This window comes from Ovis aries, chromosome 11 (assembly GCF_016772045.2).
Source record: "Ovis aries strain OAR_USU_Benz2616 breed Rambouillet chromosome 11, ARS-UI_Ramb_v3.0, whole genome shotgun sequence".
In the NCBI taxonomy this organism is placed as follows: domain Eukaryota; kingdom Metazoa; phylum Chordata; class Mammalia; order Artiodactyla; family Bovidae; genus Ovis; species Ovis aries.
This window is the reverse complement of record NC_056064.1, coordinates 40682035-40703128: the sequence shown is the minus strand read 5'-3', so window position 1 is coordinate 40703128 and position 21094 is coordinate 40682035. Positions and strand designations below refer to the sequence as shown.

General features: G+C 38.9%; 2 protein-coding genes across 6 annotated transcripts in view; one reads left to right on the top strand and one right to left on the bottom strand.

Moving 5' to 3' along the window:
• Positions 1-21094, bottom strand: part of LOC121820695 (uncharacterized) — a 61784-nt gene that overhangs the window by 12854 nt on the left and 27836 nt on the right. For 2 of the 5 annotated variants that reach the window (XR_006061385.2, XR_009595595.1), the window contains exons 2-3: positions 4495-4632; positions 3672-3758 (exon numbers count right to left, since the gene is read on the bottom strand). The exons of 2 other annotated variants lie outside the window; for them this stretch is intronic. The gene's annotated coding sequence lies outside the window, so the exon portion shown is untranslated. The remainder of the gene's footprint in view (positions 1-3671; positions 3759-4494; positions 4633-21094) is intronic. One more of the 5 variants, XR_009595593.1, reaches the window with a different exon arrangement.
• Positions 4192-11847, top strand: KRT25 (keratin 25). The gene is given in 8 exon segments (NM_001009739.1): positions 4192-4644; positions 4946-5028; positions 5574-5730; positions 7973-8134; positions 8220-8345; positions 9785-10002; positions 10504-10571; positions 11459-11847. Coding segments are annotated over 8 exon segments (1353 nt in total). The 5' UTR covers positions 4192-4215; the 3' UTR covers positions 11569-11847.

Here is a 21094-nt window from a genome sequence, read left to right as displayed (position 1 = left end):
GGAAATGGAGAAGACAGGACAAAAGATATGTGTCTGCTTTCTCTTAGATAAAGTTTTCTAGAACTTGCTACATATACTGCTTACATCATATCAGCTACTTAATTACATTTCCACAGCTGGCTGCAAAGAAAACTAGAGATAGTACTCTTTCTTGTGGTGAGCTATTGCCCAGCTAAAATTAAGGGTCAACCAACAGTTTCATCCACATTGGGCACCCATCCATGCGCTAAAGTGTATTATGCAAGGTGAACAAAACAAGTTACAGAACACATTTAACACAGAAGACTCACAGATAGCGCGTGTATTTTTACATGCTGTGTATGTGTGCAAATGAATAGAAATCCATCTGGAAGGGTGAAAACATCTGGATGAGTAAACTGCAGTTTCCTGAGAAAGCAGGGAAGACAAAAGAGAGGGGAAGGTGAGGAAGGACTTTAACATTTTATTCTATAGATATTGCGATGTTTGTTTCTATCAAAAATATTTTCCTGTTGTTTTATGGCAGAAACTAACACAACATTGAAAAGCAATTGTCCTCCAGTTTTTTTAAAAAAATCATATTTTCATGCAGAGAGTAGAATGGTGTTGCCAGGGACTGGGGAATGGAGGAAAAAGGGTGCATAATTTTAGTTAAAAGATGAATAAATTCTGAGGATCTAATGTGTAGCATAATGACTAGTTAATTATACTACACTGAATACTTGAAATTTGCTAAGAGAGCAGATATTACATGTTCTCACCAAAAAGAAAAAAAAGGTAACCATTCAGTTCAGTTCAGTTCAGTCGCTCAGTTGTGTCCAACTCTTTGCAACCCCATGAATCACAGCACGCCAGGCCTCCCTGTCCGTCACCAACTCCCGGAGTTCACTCAAACTCACGTCCATCGAGTCAGTGATGCCATCCAGCCATCCCATCCTCTGTCGTCTCCTTCTCCTCCTGCCCCCAATCCCTCCCAGCATCAAAGTCTTTTCCAATGAGTCAGCTCTTTGCATGAGGTGGCCAATATACTGGAGTTTCAGCTTTAGCATCATTCCTTCCAAAGAACACCCAGGACTGATCCCCTTCAGAATGGACTGGTTGGATCTCCTTGCAGTCCAAGGGACTCTCAAGAGTCTTCTCCAACACCACAGTTCAAAAGCATCAATTCTTCGATGCTCAGCTTTCTTCACAGTCCAACTCTCACTTCCATACATGACCACTGGAAAAACCATAGGCTTGACTAGATGGACCTTTGTTGGCAAAGTAATGTCTCTGCTTTTGAATATGCTATCTAGTTTGGTCATAACTTTTCTTCCAAGGAGTAAGTGTCTTTTAATTTCATGGCTGCAGTCACCATCTGCAGTGATTTTAGAGCCCAAGGTAACCATATGAGGTGATAAATGCATTGACTAACTTGATTGTGAGAATAATTTCTCACAGTTGTATTACAATTCTATAATACTGTATTACAATGTATGCATTACAATTTTGTCAGTTGGTCTTCAATAAAACTGGGAAAACTAATAAATAATAGCTGGGGGATGGGAATTTCCTGGAGATCCAATGGCTATGACTCCGTGCGTCCATGATCAAAGGTCCAGGTTCAATTCCTGGTCAGGGAACTAAGATCCTGCATACTGCACAGCCAAAAAAATGAAATAAAATTTTTAAACTGGGGCAGGGAGGGAACAGACTGTAGTAAAGCTGATCAAATCCACTACACACATATCAACTGTATTTCTTAGTAGAATTTGTCCAGAAAGTATGATTTCTAAAAGATATCTTTAGCAATATTAGATAAGTATCTGGAAATAGTTCTTTTAAAAGGATGCAAAAGCATATTATGAAGAAATCTGTATCTTTTCACTGAAGAACATTAAGGAAGACCTAAATAAATGGAAAGAATATTCAACTTTTTGGATAGACATATACAGTATCACAGAGATGTCAATTTTCTTCAAATAGCTTTATGGATTTCAAGCAAATCTTGGGCTATTATTGCATTTGAGAATCAGGCTTTAAATTTTATATGAAAGAGCAATACAGAAGGAATATTTGACTTGATGGCAAATAAGAACAAAGAACAAAGGAATACTTGCCTTACCAGATACCAAGTTATATTATGGAGCAATGGTCACCAAAACGGTATGTTTCTGCACCAGACCAGAAAATAGTAACAGCTGAATCCCCACCTAAATGAAGATTTATTGAGGACTTTGATTTCCTGACTTATTGAGGCATTGGACAGTTTCTTTCTGACAATGTGGCATGGCATTGCAGGGAGAGGGTGACACTGTTCTGTACACAGTGCTGAAATCATTATCCATATTGGAAAAATGAAATTTGATTATATACCACAGAATATACAAAAATTATTCCAAACTACCAAAGCCTTAAATGTGAAAGGCAAAATGTTTCAAGTATATTACCGGAAGACACTTTTATGACCTCATAGAGTTAATCACCTCCTGAAGTTAGATAAAATAATCACAATCCAAAAACGAAGAGTGATGTGTGCGTGTGTGTGCTTAGTCACTCAGTCATTCAACTCTTAATTCAACCTATTTAAAAAGAAGACGATAACGAGTTAATATCCAGAATATAAAACAAACTCCTACAACTTAACCAAAAAAAAAAAAATCCAACATGATATTTTAAGTGGGCAAGGACTTAAGTAGACACTTCTCCAGAGAAGATATGTAAATGTCCAACAAGGACATGAAAAGCTGCCCAACATCACTAATCATTAGGGAAATGCAAGTCAAAATTATAACGAGGTACCACCTGATATGGTTACTATCAAAAAAAGGAAATAACAAATGTTTGTGATCATGTGGAGAAATTAAAATTCTTGTGCACTATGTATGGGAATATGAAATAGTGCAGCCACTATGGAAAATAGTACAGTATTTCTTCAAAAAATTAAAAATAAAATTTCCATATGATCTAGTAATTCTACTGTGGGGTATGTTCCCGTGAAAAGGGTACACAAAGACTGGAACAGATATTTATACATCCATGTTCATAGTTGCATTATACATTAAAATAACTAAAAAGTGGATACAACCTCAGTGGCCACTGACTGATGAATGGATAAACAAAACACATGCAATGGAACATTATTCAGGCTTAGAAAGAGGAAAATCTAATACATGATGCCATGTGGTGAACTCTGAAGAAATTTTGCTAAGTGAAACAAGCCAGTCACAGAAGGACAAATAATGTATGATTCTACTTATCACAAGTGTCAGAACAATGACTGGCACATAGTAGGTTCTAAATGAGTGAAGGAATTAACCCATATTTTCACAACAGCCTCACATAATAAATATTCATGGAAATTTTGTCCATAAGCCAGTTTCCAGATTTTTTCCCCCAAATTGCCATATATTTAGAGTTTTCAATAAATATGTGGGAATCCACATCCAGAAAGTAGCTTACTGATGACTTTCACCTAAGCGAAACCACCACGAAGTAGAAACAGGTGAAATATTTCTTTCCAGGTTTCTGCTTCAAATTTTGCAAGGTCAGGAAATAGGTTAATGTCCTTCCAAACTTCCACAACCCATAACAGCAATTAGGGGTGTGTTCCTAATTACCAAAATGGATGTGAGAAGACAAGTATACCCAGACATAAGTACATGTCAACAAGACACCCCGCATGTCAGCCAAAATGGAAATGAACTTCCCACCAGAAACAGTAGCAAGAGTCGAGGAGAAAAGTCGGTGGTTGAAGATCCAAGCTGGGGAAATAATGATCGCTGTCCTGTCCTCTATTTCTGTGGAAAAACAGAAGCAGTAAAAGTCTCAGAAACATCAAAATCTACCTTGGCCTAACAGCCCAAAACCATGACGCCAGATTTTTACTCGGTGATGGACTGGTGAGTTTTTATCTCCTAAGGAGGGAAGTGAGGAATGACTCACTCGCAATTTAAAAACGTAATAAGGAACCTGAAATTGCTCCACCGAGACCCATTTCTCAGATAACCACCAACCTGGGGGCAACTGCCCTCCTACAGAAATGAGCCGGGCAAAGTTAGATACTAATTAGGAAAATTCATCCAATTAAGCTAACTTGCTGAGGCTGGCAAGCGGTGTTTGACTCTATGTAGGCAGAATTTCATCCAAACACACTTGAGCATTGTCTATAAAAAGGACAACAGACGAGCTGGGACGGGCAGTCACTCCATTCCAGCTTTCGTAAGCACATCTCTGCAACACGCTTGTCCTGATACCATGTCTCTTCGACTTCCCAGTGGATCCAGGAGGGCCGGTCCCCGTCCCACCACGGGCTCACTCAGGCTCTCCGGGGCAGGAGCCAGCTTCGGAGCTGGCAATGCTTGCAGCATGCCTGGAATTGGAAGCAGTTTCTCATGTGCCTTTGGGAGCAGCTCATCAGGAGGAAACGCCTTGGGGGGCAATCCCTGTGCTGGCTTTACTATGAATGAGGGGGGCCTCCTTTCTGGCAATGAGAAGGTGACCATGCAGAATCTCAATGACCGCCTCGCATCCTACCTGGAGAATGTCCGTGCCCTGGAGGAGGCCAACGCTGACCTGGAGCAGAAGATCAAGGGCTGGTATGAGAAATTCGGGCCCGGTTCTTGCCGTGGTCTTGATCATGACTATAGTAGATATTTCCCGATAATCGAGGATCTTAAAAACCAGGTAAGAAATTACACTTTGCCATCCTTTTTTATGTACTTTTATTTCCAAATGTTCTTTTTCTTTCTTCACTGAATACTAAAAACATTTCTCATTCCTACTTGTGACTTCTTAAAGGGAATTTCAATTTAGCATTGGAAATAAGCACTAAGTAGATTCAATAGTCATGATGAAAATGTCACTATCTAGTAACTATATTAACTTGGATTATTTCCATTTCTTAATCTTAAACACATACACGCTTTTTTTGGTTTTTATCAGTTATGATAAATTGCCTCTAAAAAGTCAAACTCCCTGCTTCCAGATCATTGCTTCCACCACCAGCAATGCCAATGCTGTTCTGCAGATCGATAATGCCAGGCTGACTGCTGATGATTTCAGACTCAAGTAAGTAGCCTCACAGAGTGAAAAACAAAAAAAAATTCACAAGGTCAATGATAAGCATTTCACTAAATTTATTTTTTGATCCCTCATTAAATATTACCAACTCTGGTTCCAACAGTGTAAAACACTTGGACTTCAAACAAACAGAATGTTATAATTTTTTTACTCTTTGGCTACGAAATATTAAGTATGAACTGCTATCAAAGCAGTGTGCAAAACCCTAGTTCTTTTTCTGCCAAGGAAATATCTCAAAATAATTATGATACAATAAATTTTGAAAATGTCTCATGACAAAATGTGTCACTTTATATTTTTTTAACTTTTTATTTTGTATTGGGTTATAGCCAATTAGCAATGCTGTGATAGTTTCAGATGAATAGCAGAGGGACTCAGCCATACATATACATGTATCCATTCTCCTCCAAACTCCCCTCTCATCTAGGCCAAATGTGTCACTCTAAAATTACAGAGTTCTAGCATTTTATCATTGATCAGTGACCACTTCTCCAACCATGAAATAAACTGGAAAATCATTAACCCTCTTTAAGGTATGAAAATGAGCTGGCTCTTCATCAGAGCGTAGAGAGCGATGTCAATGGGCTTCGCAGAGTTCTGGATGAAATCACCCTCTGCAGAACAGACCTGGAGATTCAGTATGAAACCCTGAGTGAAGAGCTGACTTACCTCAAAAAGAACCATAAAGAGGTAAGAACTGACTGCCCGCATATTGCCATCCCTCTGCAGACACTATCCATCTAACAGGAGATAATGGACTTGATTTCTTAAGTAAGAAATTGGCACTAAAGATCCGTGATCAGAAAGACATGAGGCCTGAGTGGTTTGTAGCAGTGGTGAAGTATTAGCCCAGATTCACCTCTGACCTTGCACCAAATTTCCCATGGCAGGGAGGGGGAAAGAATCTTCTTTTCCATACCAATCAGGGTTACAAGAGCAATGTTTCAGCTAGGCAATTATGGCTAAGTTAAAATGGCATACTTAGGAGATTACATCTAATTAGATAAAATAAATATATTTTAAGGATATCTTAAGGAAACCAGATCTAGATTTCTATAAAACAGTGGCAGATTTAAAACACTTAAACACTTACTTTGTATACACTTAAGCATATGTCCTTAATGTATAATCTTAATATATATAATAGATATAAACTTAACATATATAAAAATAATGAGGCTAAAACTAAACATTAAAAAATGTACACTTCCAAATAAACATACATTTCCAAAGTGGTCACCATTGGAAGTTAGATTAAAGAAAATCAGACCATACAGCCATAACTCTGGACACATTTGGGGGAATGCTTTCAGAACAACTGTTTTCTGAGAGATCTTTATTCTTCGAAATTGAATTTATTTTAAAATAGTCAAAAAAGTTCTAAGAGTCATGCCAAACCTCAAAGCAGGAGATCAAGCTAAAAATGCAATTTAATTAGCCATGAGGCTGTCTTGAAACAATACCTACTTAAAGAACGTTAATATGAACATACAGGTTCAGGAATGTTTATAGCCCGTGGTAGCTACGTGATCTTTTTTTTTTTAATCTTTGGCTGCACCACTCAGGGTGTGGTATCTCAGTTCCCCAACCAGAGATTGAACCCATGCCCCTTGCAGTGGAAGCTCAGAGTCTTAACCACTGGACCACCAGGGAAGTCCCTATAACAAATTTTTGATGAATTGGATACAATTGATTTTTTAAATGATTCACTCACAGACAGACCCACATGCATCTTTTTTTTTTTATCTTTTTCTTTTTCTGCTTGAACTGAGGAAGTTTTCACTAAATCCTCAGAAGGAAAAACCCCACCTGGAGAAAGAGAAGGTATACAGATCACCAGGAAAAAAGAAAGCCTCATTATTGTCATTAGGTCCAATTCAGAGCCCAGGACATGGGCAGGCAGGAGGGTTTCTGCAGTAGAGACCTAAAGCTGATCCCTACTATTTCAATGTACATAGTCTTAGCAGTTATGTCTGCTATCCACAGCCTTAGAACTGAGAGCATCCCAACAGCCCACACCTTGGGTGGGATAATAAGTAGACTTTGGCTGCAAAATTGATTCCAACTTCTGTGATGATGACAATGATCATAATAACTAGCATTTGTTTAGCATTTATATACCAGATAGAATTACTAGGTCTTATCACTAATAATTCTTTCACATCTTTCAACCACCCAGAGAAGGATTTTTTTAATTCTTATTTTATCTGAAAATCAAGACTAAAAAGTTAAGGATTTTCCCAAGTTCACTTAACCACTATATGGCAGAACTGGAGTTCATGCAGAGATCTGTCTGACACCCAAGTCCATCATGACACTAGTCCTTGTATAAGCTTAAAAGCTAACTGACAGCTAGGATTCTTTACAAGAGTAGGTTCTCCCTTTATCAACTACAAATAAACAAATATGTTTAAATTGTAAATATAAATATATAACAAATACTTGTTTATAATTATTTAGAATTCTTTAGACTCAGCTCTTAGATCATGGTCCTACTGTCTGAGATCAAGAGAGCTGATCAGAGAACACTTCAAAGCTGGTCTCTTAAGTAAAATGCAGACCAGGGCATCAAGGTGGAGACATTTCAGCCATAAACAAATAGAATAAGAGATAAGAATAACTAATTTTAAATATCTTAGGGACTTTCATTTGGGAAAGGAAGAAAGACTCTTTTCTGTGCAGCAGAACTAAATCGATGAATTGGAGTTATAGGAGCAGGAATTATATTGACCAGAAGGAAGAGCTTTGGAGCAATTAAAACTTTACAAGAATAAAACACATTACTTCATGAGACAGGAAATACGAAATGTAGAGGCAGCTGCACAGCCTGGGAGGTGGACCCGTAAAAACTCTAAAGAGCCCTACCAAATCTAAGCCTCTAGACTTTCTAGACATCCCTAGACAGCTGGGCTGAACGCTCTTCCGCCTCCAGGAAATGCAGGTTCTGCAGTGCGCGGCCGGAGGCAACGTGAACGTGGAGATGAACGCAGCGCCCGGCGTGGACCTCACGGTTCTGCTGAACAATATGAGAGCCGAGTACGAAGCCCTGGCCGAGCAGAACCGCAGGGACGCTGAGGCTTGGTTCAACGAAAAGGTGAGCCTTAACCTGAAAACTTCCCCTCTGCTTTTGAGCACTGTTCACAAAACTGAGATGTGCTCCATGCTTTACCCCTTGATAGAGCGCTTCGCTGCAACAGCAGATCACTGAGGATGTGGGAGCCACCACCTCAGCCAGGAATGAGCTGACAGAGATGAAGCGCAACCTCCAAACACTGGAAATTGAACTTCAGTCTCTCCTAGCCACGGTATGAAAAGGCTGATCTCTTACCATCTCCTAGGTTATCTTTTTTCTTCTTTTTTTAAAACTGATCCATAGTTGATTTACAATGCTGTATTAGTTTGAGGTATAGAGCAAAGTGATTCAGATATATACATAGACTTTAGCTGCAAAACTGATTCCAACATCTATGATGATATAATGATCATAATAACTAACATTTAATATGTGAATATTACATATATTTTTATATAGATTATTACAAAATATTGAATATAGTTCCCTGTGCTATACAGTAGGACCTTGTTGTTTATCTATTTTATATAAAGTAGTGTATAGCTGTTAAGCCCAAAATCCTAATTTATCTCTTTTCCCTCTTCCCCCTTTGGTAACCATAAATTTGTTTTCTATGTCTGTGAGTCTGTTTTGTAAATAAGTTAATTTGCATCACTTTTTAGGTTCTACATATAAGTAATATATATTTATCTTTCTCTGACTTCACATATATGATAATCTCTAGTGTGTCCATGTTGCTGCAAATGGCATTATTTCATTCTCTTTTATGGCTGAGTAGTATTCCATTGTGTATATACACACCACATTTTCTTTATCCATTCATCTCTTAATGGGTATTTAGGTTCCTTCCATGTCTTGGCTACTGTAAATAGTATTGCTATGAACATTGGTGTGCACGTATCTTTTCAACTTAATATTTTCTCTGGATCTATGCCCAGGAATGGGATTGCTGGACCATATAGTAACTCTATTTTTAATTTTTTAAGGAACCTCCATACTTTTTTTCCATAGTGGCTATACCAATTTACATTCCCACCAACAGTGTAGGAGGGTTCCTTTTTCTTCATATGTTCTCCAGTTTATTATTTGTAGACTTTTTGAGGATGGCCATTCTGAATGGTACAAGCTGATACTTCATTGTAGTTCTGATTTGCATTTCTCTAATAATTAGTGATGTTGAGCATCTTTTCATATGCCTATTGGCCATCTGTATTTCTTATTTGGAGAAATGTTTACTTGGGTCTTCTGTCCATTTTTTGATTGGGTTTTTTATTTTATATTTAGCTATAGGAGCTGTTTGTATATTTTGGAAATTAAGCTCCTATGTTCCCATTTTAAATGTGTGCCGGTTGATGCTAAAAGCTTTAACTGTGTTGAGAATATATCCATATATCAAAAAATATTTTTTTTATGTAGTTAACTTAGAACATAAGAAAATGATGGTATTTTATGTAACAGCTGAAACAGCATCATTGATATCTTTTGGCTTATTCTACCAAAAAAGAAAAATTTTCTGATTTTTAAGAGTGTCATAGAGTGTCTTCTTAACTATGTGTCAATGTGAAATCTAAAACAATTATAGAGAAAGGTAACAAAAGGAAAAAGTCATCAATAAAGCAAATGTCTGCATATCTGTATATCCATCCCAGATTCTTTACTGTTTCCTAACAGAAACACTCCCTGGAGTGCTCCTTGACAGAGACGGAGGGCAACTACTGTGCACAGCTGGCCCAGATCCAGGCTCAGATCGGGGCCCTGGAGGAGCAGCTGCACCAAGTCAGGACCGAGACCGAGGGCCAGAAACAGGAGTATGAACAGCTCCTGGACATCAAGGTCCACCTGGAAAAAGAAATCGAGACCTACTGTCTCCTCATTGGTGGAGATGATGGGTAAGTGGAATTCTTTACAGGGAAAATGCAATATACCAAAATCTGCTGAACTTAGATACCTGGAAAGTGAACATAAATTGAAATGACCATATTTATGGTCATAAATGCTAAATATTAAGTGTGATACACTACTGCCAAGATACAAATTAGCCACATCTTACAAAATCAAGGTGCCACAAGCACTGTTATTTAAGGTGAGAAGTTTTTAAAAACCACCTCTTGTTGCTAAAGCAAAGTAGCTTCAACTGTGTGACCCACTGAAACTCTTCTCACCAAACAGCTAAAGAAAACAAGAGTTAAAAAAAAAAAAAGAGGGGGACTTCCCTGACAGTCCAGTGTTAAGACACTAAGCTTCCACTTCAGGGGGTGTAGGTTCGATCTCTGGTCAGGATACTATTAATAATAAAACAAAAAAAAAGAAAACAAAAGAGTGAATCTAGTTAAAGAATTTCTTTCTAAGTCACTCTCCTATGTGACATTTTCAACAATTTGCGTCCACAGGGCTTGCAAGTCTGGAGGTTACAAATCTAAAGACTATGCAGCTGGAAATATGGGAAACCAAATGAAAGGTAATTAAAATGGAATCCTGGTTTTATGTTATGCTACTTCATTTTCAATGCACAGCTTGACTGTTTTCATATTTCCAGGCCTCAGTAAGAACAGATGTAATAAAGGACTATAGTAGACACCAGTGTGTGCGCTGGATGTCTAACTTTAGTGATGTGTGCTAATTTTAAACAAAGTGTTTTGTCATCATATTTTTAGTTAACCAAGAAATCAAAATTCCCCAAAAATGAGCCTTTGTGCTTCCTGCATAGTCCTTTCTATAGAAATAGAATATTTATTCTATTCTATATTCTCTATATAGAATATATTCTATATATAATAAAATTTTTTCTATTATTCCTTTAATTAATATGACATTATTTTTCTACTTTTTTACTGTGGTAAAATACACAGAACATAAAATTTACCATCTTAACCATATTAAGTGTATAGTTCACTGGCATTAAGTACATTCCTATTCTTGTGTAGCCATCATCACTGTCTATCTCTTTTCATCTTGTGAAATTGAAACTCTATTCCTGTTTAAAAAAAAAAAAACCTCCCCTTTCCTCCTCCTCCCTCCAGTTTCTTCAACCGCCATTCTACTTTCTCTTGCTATGAATTTGACTACTCTAGGTACCTCATATAAGTGGAATCATATAATAATTGTCTTTTTGTGATTGATTGATTTTCTCTTGGCATAATATCCTCAAGACTCACCCATGTTGTAGCATGGGTCAAAATTTCCTCATTTTAAGGTTGAATAATATTATACCATATGGATATGCCATATTTTGTTATCCATTTATCTATTAAGGGACACTTAGGTTGCTTCCACATTTTAGCTATTGTGATTTTATTCATCTTGTTTCAACTCTCTAAAACTTTCCTTTTAAAATTTGAATTTTAGATCCAATCAAAGCCATTGTGGTTAAGAAAGTCCTTGAGGAGGTAGACCAGCGCAGCAAAATACTTACCACCAGGCTCCACTCCCTGGAAGAGAAATCTCAAAGCAATTAATCTGATATACAAGAGACAGCATATGTCCAAAACTCTCTGAGAAGAGAAGGCATAATATATCTGTCTGGGAAAATGAGCAAGTCTTAAAAAAAGGTCTGTCCTCTTATCTTCCTGTTGCTGAAATATAATCTCTGTCTGGGCAATCATTAGCATTATCAATAGTATATTCCCATTTATCTGGAAGAACATCACATATAAATATGATGACTCATTTGATTACCCTACAGGAAATGTTGTCAGTTCTTTTTAGTCAATAAACCTTCTTCCTTTAGCAAGTTATCACTGGTGGTATTGTCTTATCTTTAAAATGCTCATGTCTGTGGTACAGATGTGTGAACATCTAACAGCTCTTGATCTGCATGAAAACTTTAAAAAATAATCAAGATTTCTCCCTGGATTTTCATAAGGCTTTCGCAATAACTCAATATGAGAGTTATTATCACAAACTCAAAAGGAATAAAAATCCTTCCACTGAACCCCCAGTGTGCTGTCCTTTGACATATAGCAAGCCTGTTCCTTTTCACAGTTAGCACATTTCAGGTTCATCTAAAATACAATGACAGTACTTCTCTCAAGTGGTTATTGTAAAGATTAAACGAATAAATCATCATAAAGTATACTTAGGGGTAAGCACCCAATAAATGTTTTAACTCACTTTTTAATACTCAATTTTTATAGGGATTAATTTTCAGATCTCTTCTGAATAAATATTTAAACAATATTTCAAATGTAAAGGAGGTTAATCCAAAGTTCTGGCTTAGAATTTAAGTTCTTTTGATGGAGTACTTCATTTGCATTACAAAGCACACTTACTGCTTGTAACTCTCTTGATCAACATCTCCAAGAAAGGGAAATAAATTAGATAAACTGAAAACATAATTTCCTCAGATCAAATATTATATTCAGCTGACTCTTAATACTCTATAAATACCCATGTTGTAATCCATTCATGAAAATTTGATTTCAAAATCCTTCTGAAAGTGTTAAGCAGATAATAATAATTATTATTAAGCAGATAATAAGCACTAGAGTTATCCTTGAATTATTTTTATTGTATTCTTCTAATGAATCCTAGGCAGAGGACACTAGAGCCAAAATGCCTAATTATGTTCCCTATTAGATTATAAGAAATACAAATATTACAATATTAACTAGTCTGGAAGCATTTGAGAGAAGGAGAGCTTACTTTACACATATTTACCATCTCCCCACTACTGCCAAACCCATGCCTTGTACCATTGCTGCCCGATAACTGTTTCAACGATAAGTGTTTGCCTTGATCAGAAAGAAGGGACTCTGGGCCCCTAAGCCATATTTCTCTGATGGCAGAGGACAAAAAAAAAAAAAGAGGAGATGGATGGGTACCTAAGAGCCTGCTGCTGCTGCTAAGTCGCATCAGTTGTGTCCAACCCTGTGCAACCCCATAGACAACAGCCCACCAGGCTCTGCCGTCCCTGGGATTCTCCAGGCAAGAACACTGGAGTGGGTTGCCATTTCCTTCTCCAATGCATGAAAGTAAAAAGTGAAAGTGAAGTCGCTCAGTCATGTCCGACTCTTCGCAACCCCATGGATTGTAGCCTACCAGGCCCCTCCATCCATAGAGGCAATTTTCCAGGCAAGAGTACTGGAGTGGGTTGCCATTGCCTTCTCCAACCTAAGGAGGAAAGGGGGCATAATAGGTCCCTAGAAGGACCAAGGCTCTGTGCCTGTATATCCCTCAAGGTGAGGGATCTTACAGAAGCAGAAGGTAAGTGGCAAGAATACACAGAGGAACTATACAGAAAAGATCTTCACGACCCAGATAATCAAGATGGTGTGATCACCAACCTAGAGCCAGACATTCTGGAATGTGAAGTCAAGTGGGTCTTAAGAAGCATCACTACAAACAAAGCTAGTGGAGGTGATGGAATTCCACTTGAGTTATTTCAAATCCTAAAAGATGATGCTGTGAAAGTGCTGCACTCAGTATGCAAGCAAATTTGGAAAACTCAGCAGTGGCCACAGGACTGGAAAAGTTCAGTTTTCATTCCAATCCCAAGAAAGGCAATGCCAAAGAATGCTCAAACTACCACACAATTGTACGCATCTCACACACTAGTAAATGATGCTCAAAATTCTCCAAGTCAGGCTTCAATAATACATGAAACATGGACTTCTAGATGTTCAAGCTGGATTTAGAAAATGCAGAGTAACCAGAGATCAAATTGCCAACATAAATTGGATCATAGAAAAAGCGAGAGTTCCAGAAAAATATTTACTTCTGACTTTATTGACTTTGCCAAAGCCTTTGACTGTGTGGACCACAATAAACTCTGGAAAATTCTTAAAGAGTTGGAATACCAGACCACCTGACCTGCCTCCTGAGAAATCTGTATGCAGGTCAGGAAGCAACAGTAAGAACTGGACATGGAACAACAGACTGGTTCCAAATTGGGAAAGGAATACATCAAGGCTGTATATTGTCACCCTGCTTATTTAACTTATACGCAGAGGACATCATGAGAAATGCTGGGCTGGATGAAGCACAAGCTGGAATCAAGATTTCCGGGAGAAATATCAATAACCTCAGATCTGCAGAGGACACCACCCTTATGGCAGAAAGCAAAGAAGAACTAAAGAGCCTCTTGATGAAAGTGAAAGAGGAGAGTGAAAAAGTTGGCTTGAAACTCAACATTCAGAAAATGAAGATCATGGCATCTGGTCCCATCACTTTATGGCAAATAGACAGGGAAACAGTGGAAACAGTGGCTGACTCTATTTTTCTGGGCTCAAATATCACTGCAGATGGTGACTGCAGCCATGAAATTAAAAGACGCTTGCTCCTAGGAAGGAAAGTTATGATTAACCTAGACGGCATATTGAAAAGCAGAGACATTACTTTGCCAACAAAGGTCTGTCTAATCAAGGCTATGGTTTTTCCAGTGGTCATGTATGGATGCGAGAATTGCACTGTGAAGAAAGCTGAGCGCCGAAGAATTGATGCTTTTGAACTGTGGTGCTAGAGAAGACTCTTGAGAATCCCTTGGACTGCAAAGAGATCCAACCAGTCCATTCTAAAGGAGATCAGCCCTGGGTCTTTGTTAGAAGGAATGATGCTAAAGCTGAAACTCCAGTACTTTGACCACCTCATGCGAAGAGTTGACTCACTGGAAAAGACTCTGATGCTGGGAGGGATTGGGGGCAGGAGGAGAAGAGGACGACAGAGGATGAGATGGCTGGATGGCATCACCGACTCAATGGACGTGAGTTTGAGTGAACTCTGGGAGATGGTGATGGACAGGGAGGCCTGGCGTGCTGTGATTCATGGGGTCGCAAAGAGTCGGACACGACTGAGCAACTGAACTGAACTGAACTTTACACTTAAAACAACTGGAAAAAAGAAGAGCAAAAGCCCCCAAAATTAGTAGAAGGAAATAAATCATAAAGATCTGAGCAGAAATAAATGAAAAAGAAATGAAAGAAACAATAGTAAAGATTAACAAAACTAAAATCTGGTTCTTTGAGAAGATAAACAAAATCGACCAGCCTTTAGCCAGACTCATCAAGAAGAAAAGAGAGAAGAATCAATTCAACAAAATTAGAAATGAAAAAGGAGAGGTTACAACAGACAATGCAGAAATACAAAGGATTATAAGAGACTATTATGAACTACTCTACGGCAATGAAATGGGTAACCTGGAAGAAACAGACAGATTCTTAGAAAAATTCAATCTTCCAAGACTAAACCAGGAAGAAATAGAAATTATGAACAACCCAATTACAAGCACTGAAATTGAAGCTGTGATCCAAAATCTCCCAGAAAACAAAAGCCCAGGACCAGATGGCTTCACAGGAGAATTCTATCAAACATTTAGAGAAGAGCTAATGCCTATCCTTCTTAAACTCTTTTCAAAAATTGCAGAGGAAGGAACACTTCCAAACTCATTCTATGAGGCCATCATCACCCTGATACCAAAAGCAGACAAAGACAACACAAAAAAAGGAAAACTATAGGCCAGTATCACTGATAAACATAGATGCAAAACTCCTCAACAAAATTTTAGTGAGCAGAATTCAGCAACGCATCAAAAAGCTCATACACCATGATCAAGTTGGGTTTATTCCAGGGATGCAAGGATTCTTCAATATATGCAAATCAATCAATGTGATACACCATATTCACAAATAGAAAGATGCCGGGAGCCAGCACGGGAGATCCCACCCATGAAAAGGTCATGCGGAGAGACCTGACAGGCAAGGCGAGTCAGGTTTCAAGAGGTCCTCTGCCTGAGCATCTACCCCGAAATCAAAATCTGTCTGTTTACTGTCTGCTATACTATACTCTCGTCCAAGGTAAGGAGCAGCGGCTGTGCTTTGCTGGAGCAGCCGTGAAGAGATACCCCACGCCCAAGGTAACAGAAACCCAAGTAAGATGGTAGGTGTTGCAAGAGGGCATCAGACGGCAGACACACTGAAACTATACTCACAGAAAACTAGTCAATCTAATCACACTAGGACCACAGCCTTGTCTAACTCAATGAAACCAAGCCATGCCTGCGGGGCAACCCAAGACGGGAGGGTCATGGTGGAGAGGTCTGACAGAGCGTGGTCCACTGGAGAAGGGAATGGCAAGCCACTTCAGTATTCTTGCCTTGAGAACCCCATGAACAGTATGAAAAGGCAAAATGATAGGATACCAAAAGAGGAACTCCCTAGGTCATTAGGTGCCCAATATGCTACTGGAGGTCAGTGGAGAAATAACTCCAGAAAGAATGAAGGGATGGAGCCAAAGCAAAAACAATACCCAGTTGTGGATGTGACTGGTGACAGAAGCAAGGCCCGATGCTGTAAAGAGCAATATTGCATAGGAACCTGGAATGTCAGGTCCATGAATCAAGGCAAACTGGAAGTGGTCAAACAAGAGATGGCAAGGGTGAACGTCGACATTCTAGGAATCAGCGAACTAAAATGGACTGGAATGGGTGAATTTAACTCAGATGACCATTATATCTACTACTGCGGGCAGGAATCCCTCAGAAGAAATAGAGTAGCCATCATGATCAACAAAAGAGTCCAAAATGCAGTACTTGGATGCAATCTCAAAAACAACAGAATGATCTGTTTGTCTCCAAGGCAAACCATTCAGTATCACAGTGATCCAAGTCTATGCCCCAACCAGTAACACTGAAGAAGCTAAAGTTGAATGGTTTTATGAAGACCTACAAGACCTTTTAGAACTAACACCCAAAAAAGATGTCCTTTTCATTATAGGGATCTGGAATGCAAAAGTAGGAAGTCAAGAAACACCTGGAGTAACAGGCAAATTTGGCCTTGGAATGCAGAATGAAGCAGGGCAAAGACTAATAGAGTTTTGCCAAGAAAATGCACTGGTCATAGCAAACCCCCTCTTCCAACAACACAAGAGAAGACTCTACACATGGACATCACCAGATGGTCAACACCGAAATCAGACTGATTATATTCTTTGCAGCCAAAGATGGAGAAGCTCTATACAGTCAACAAAAATAAGACCAGGAGCTGACTGTGGCTCAGATCATGAACTCCTATTACCAAATTCAGACTCAAATTGAAGAAAGTAGGGAAAACCACTAGACCATTCAAGTATGACCTAAATCAAATCCCTTATGATTATACAGTGGAAGTGAGAAATAGATTTAAGGGCCTAGATCTGATAGATAGAGTGCCTGATGAACTATGGAATGAGTTCGTGACATTGTACAGGAGACAGGGATCAAGACCATCTCCATGGAAAAGAAATGCAAAAAAGCAAAATGGCTGTCTGGGGAGGCCTTACAAATAGCTGTGGAAAGAAGAGAGGTGAAAAGCAAAGGAGAAAAGGAAAGATATAAGCATATGAATGCAGAGTTCCAAAGAATAGCAAGAAGAGATAAAAAAAGCCTTCTTCAGCGATCAATGCAAAGAAATAGAGGAAAACAACAGAATGGGAAAGACTAGAGATCTCTTCAAGAAAATTAGAGATACCAAGGGAACATTTCATGCAAAGATGGGCTCGATAAAGGACCGAAATGGTCTGGACCTAACAGAAGCAGAAGATATTAAGAAGAGGTGGCAAGAATACACGGAAGAACTGTACAAAAAAGATCTTCATGACCCAGATAATCATAATGATGTGATCACTAATCTAGAGCCAGACATCCTGGAATGTGAATTCAAGTGGGCCTTAGAAAGCATCACTACGAACAAAGCTAGTGGAGGTAGTGGAATTCCAGTTGAGCTGTTCCAAATCCTGAAAGATAATGCTGTGAAAGTGCTGCACTCAATATGCCAGCAAATTTGGAAAACTCAGCAATGGCCACAGGACTGGAAAAGGTCAGTTTTCATTCCAATCCCAAAGAAAGGCAATGTCTAAGAATGCTCAAACTACCGCACAATTGCACTCATCTCACATACTAGTAAAGTAATGCTCAAAATTCTCCAAGCCAGGCTTCAGCAATACGTGAACTGTGAACTCCCTGATGTTCAAGCTGGTTTTAGAAAAGGCAGAGGAACCAGAGATCAAATTGCCAACATCCGTTGGATCATGGAAAAAGCAAGAGAGTTCCAGAAAAACTTCTATTTCTGCTTTATTGACTATGCCAAAGCCTTTGACTGTGTGGATCACAATAAACTGTGGAAAATTCTGAAAGAGATGGGAACGCCAGACCACCTAACCTGCCTCTTGAGAAATCTGTATGCAGGTCAGGAAGCAACAGTTAGGACTGGACATGGAACAACAGACTGGTTCCAAATAGGAAAAGGAGTACGTCAAGGCTGTATATTGTCACCCTGCTTATTTAACTTATATGCAGAGTACACCATGAGAAACGCTGGACTGGAAGAAACACAAGCTGGAATCAAGATTGCCAGGAGAAATATCAATAACCTCAGATATGCAGATGACACCACCCTTATGGCAGAAAGTGAAGAGGAGCTAAAAGCCTCTTGATGAAAGTGAAAGAGGAGAGCGAAAAAGTTGGCTTAAAGCTCAACATTCAGAAAACTAAGATTATGGCATCTGGTCCCATCACTTCATGGGAAATAGATGGGGAAACAGTGGAAACAGTGTCAGACTTTATTTTGGGGGGCTTCTAAATCACTGCAGATGGTGATTGCAGCCATGAAATTAAAAGACGCTTACTCTTTGGAAGGAAAGTTATGACCAACCTAGATAGCATATTGAAAAGCAGAGACATTACTTTGCTGACTAAGGTCCATCTAGTCAAGGCTATGGTTTTTCCTGTGGTCATGTATGGATGTGAGAGTTGGACTGTGAAGAAGGCTGAGCGTTGAAGAATTGATGCTTTTGAACTGTGGTGTTGGAGAAGACTCTTGAGAGTCCCTTGGACTGCAAGGAGATCCAACCAGTCCATTCTGAAGGAGATCAACCCTGGTATTTCTTTGGAAGGAATGATGCTAAAGCTGAAACTCCAGTACTTTGGCCACCTCATGCAAAGAGTTGACTCATTGGAAAAGACTCTGATGCTGGGAGGGATTGTGGGCAGGAGGAGAAGGGGACAACCGAGGATGAGATGGCTGGATGGCATCACTGACTCGATGGACGTGAGTCTGAGTGAACTCCGGGAGATAGTGATGAACAGGGAGGCCTGGCGTGCTGCGATTCATGGGGTCGCAAAGAGTCAGACACGACTGAGCACTGAGCAACTGAACTGACCCAACCACTTTTCTCTGGAAAAAGTTAACTTAGAGCTCCGACTGTCTCCTGTGTATGAAAGGAATGTTTCAGCTCAAATCCCTCTGATGGCTCTCTAACTTGCCTGACGGTTGGAGACTTTTACAACTTGTGATTGTTTCCAGCTCCCCAACCACGAGAGGCACGAAGCTTAAAACATTTTAAAGATATAGAGCCTTTTAGAGCTAAGAATTAGTTTGGTGAAGGATTTCATTGTTGAGTTAATGTTTGCTGCCAGACCTCCATATTCTTTATCTTTTAAGCACCTGAAGGATATTAATCAATGTAATTGGGATATAGAAAAAGAAATATAGTAGTTTTTGATGTTAGCAACACTAGACTTTTGAGTTAATTAATTTTCTCTTTGTTATAAATCACTGTACTCCTCTTTCTTTGTTATAAATTGTTGTGTCCTTGCTATGTAAGAATGTAACTTTATTTAGTGCTTTCTGAGACTGGCACCAGACTTTGAGAAGAACAACACTATTACCCTTATCAGAAAAGGGCTGTAAAATGTTAATTGGCCTTCTGGCCAGAAGATAATGTAAATCACCTGAGACCCTTTGTATACGGAAAGATTTGCAGAAAGAAAGCCTGGTCTTGATAAGAGTCAGGGCTGCTGACCCTGCATAACTTTGTATTATCCATTGATCTCTATGTACAACCAAAAGTATAAAAAGCTTTCCCAAACAATAAAGGATGGACCAGTTTCTCAGACCAGCTTCTCGAACTGGTTTCTTGGAAATCTGGCTCCCCCTGTGTCAAATCTCTCTTTCTCTCTCTCTTTCTCCCTCTCCTTTTCTGGCTGAATTCCCATCTGAAGCGTGGAGGCTCACCAAGTCTACTTACTTGCCCTGGCTTCTAAGACCCTTGCAAAAGGGAGCCCAAGGCGGGGCACCCTCTGCTATTCAAGTGGGTGCTGGTGGCCTACGTAGATGGTGCAAACCTCTTGTCTCGAGGTTTTATTAGCTCTCCGCGTAAACCAAGTTATTCAGCATCTTTTCTCCACTAAATTTTCCTACTACACTATTCTTTCCTAATCTCTTTATATTTCTAATTAAATAGTCCTTTCCCAGATGCTGACTCCATCCCCTCTTCAAATTCCCTGGATCCACCAGGGCTGGACCCCAGCAGAAAGATGAAACCCTTATGATAATCTCAATAGATGCAGAAAGAGCCTTTGAAAAAATTCAGCACCTATTTATGATTAAAATTCTTCAAAAAATGAACATAGAAGGAAACTACCTCAACATAGTAAAGGCCATATATGACAAGTCTACAGCAAACATTATTCTCAGGGTGAAAAACTGAAAGCATTCCCCCTAAGATCAGGAACAAGACAAGGGTGTCCACTTTTGCCACTAGTATTCAACATAGTTCTGGGACTCTAGCTACAGCAATCAGAGAAGAAAAAGAAATAAAAGGAATCCAGATCAGAAAAGATGAAGTAAAGCTCTCACTGTTTGCAGATGACATGATACTGTACATAGAAAAACCTAAAGATAGTATCAGAAAACTATTAGAGCTAATCAGTGAATTTAGTAAAGTTGCAGGATACAAAATCAATGCACAGAAATCACTTGCATTTCTATATACTAACAATGAAAAATTGGAAAAATTAAGGAATCATTCCATTCACCATTGCAACAAAAAGAATTAAATATCTAGGAATAAATTTACTTAAGGGTACAAAAGAACTGTACACAGAAAATTTTAAGACACTAATGAAAGAAATAAAAGACAACATAAACAGATGGAGAGATATTCCATGTTCCTAGGTAGGAAGAATCAATATCATGAAAATGACTGTACTACCAAGTGCAATCTACAGATTCA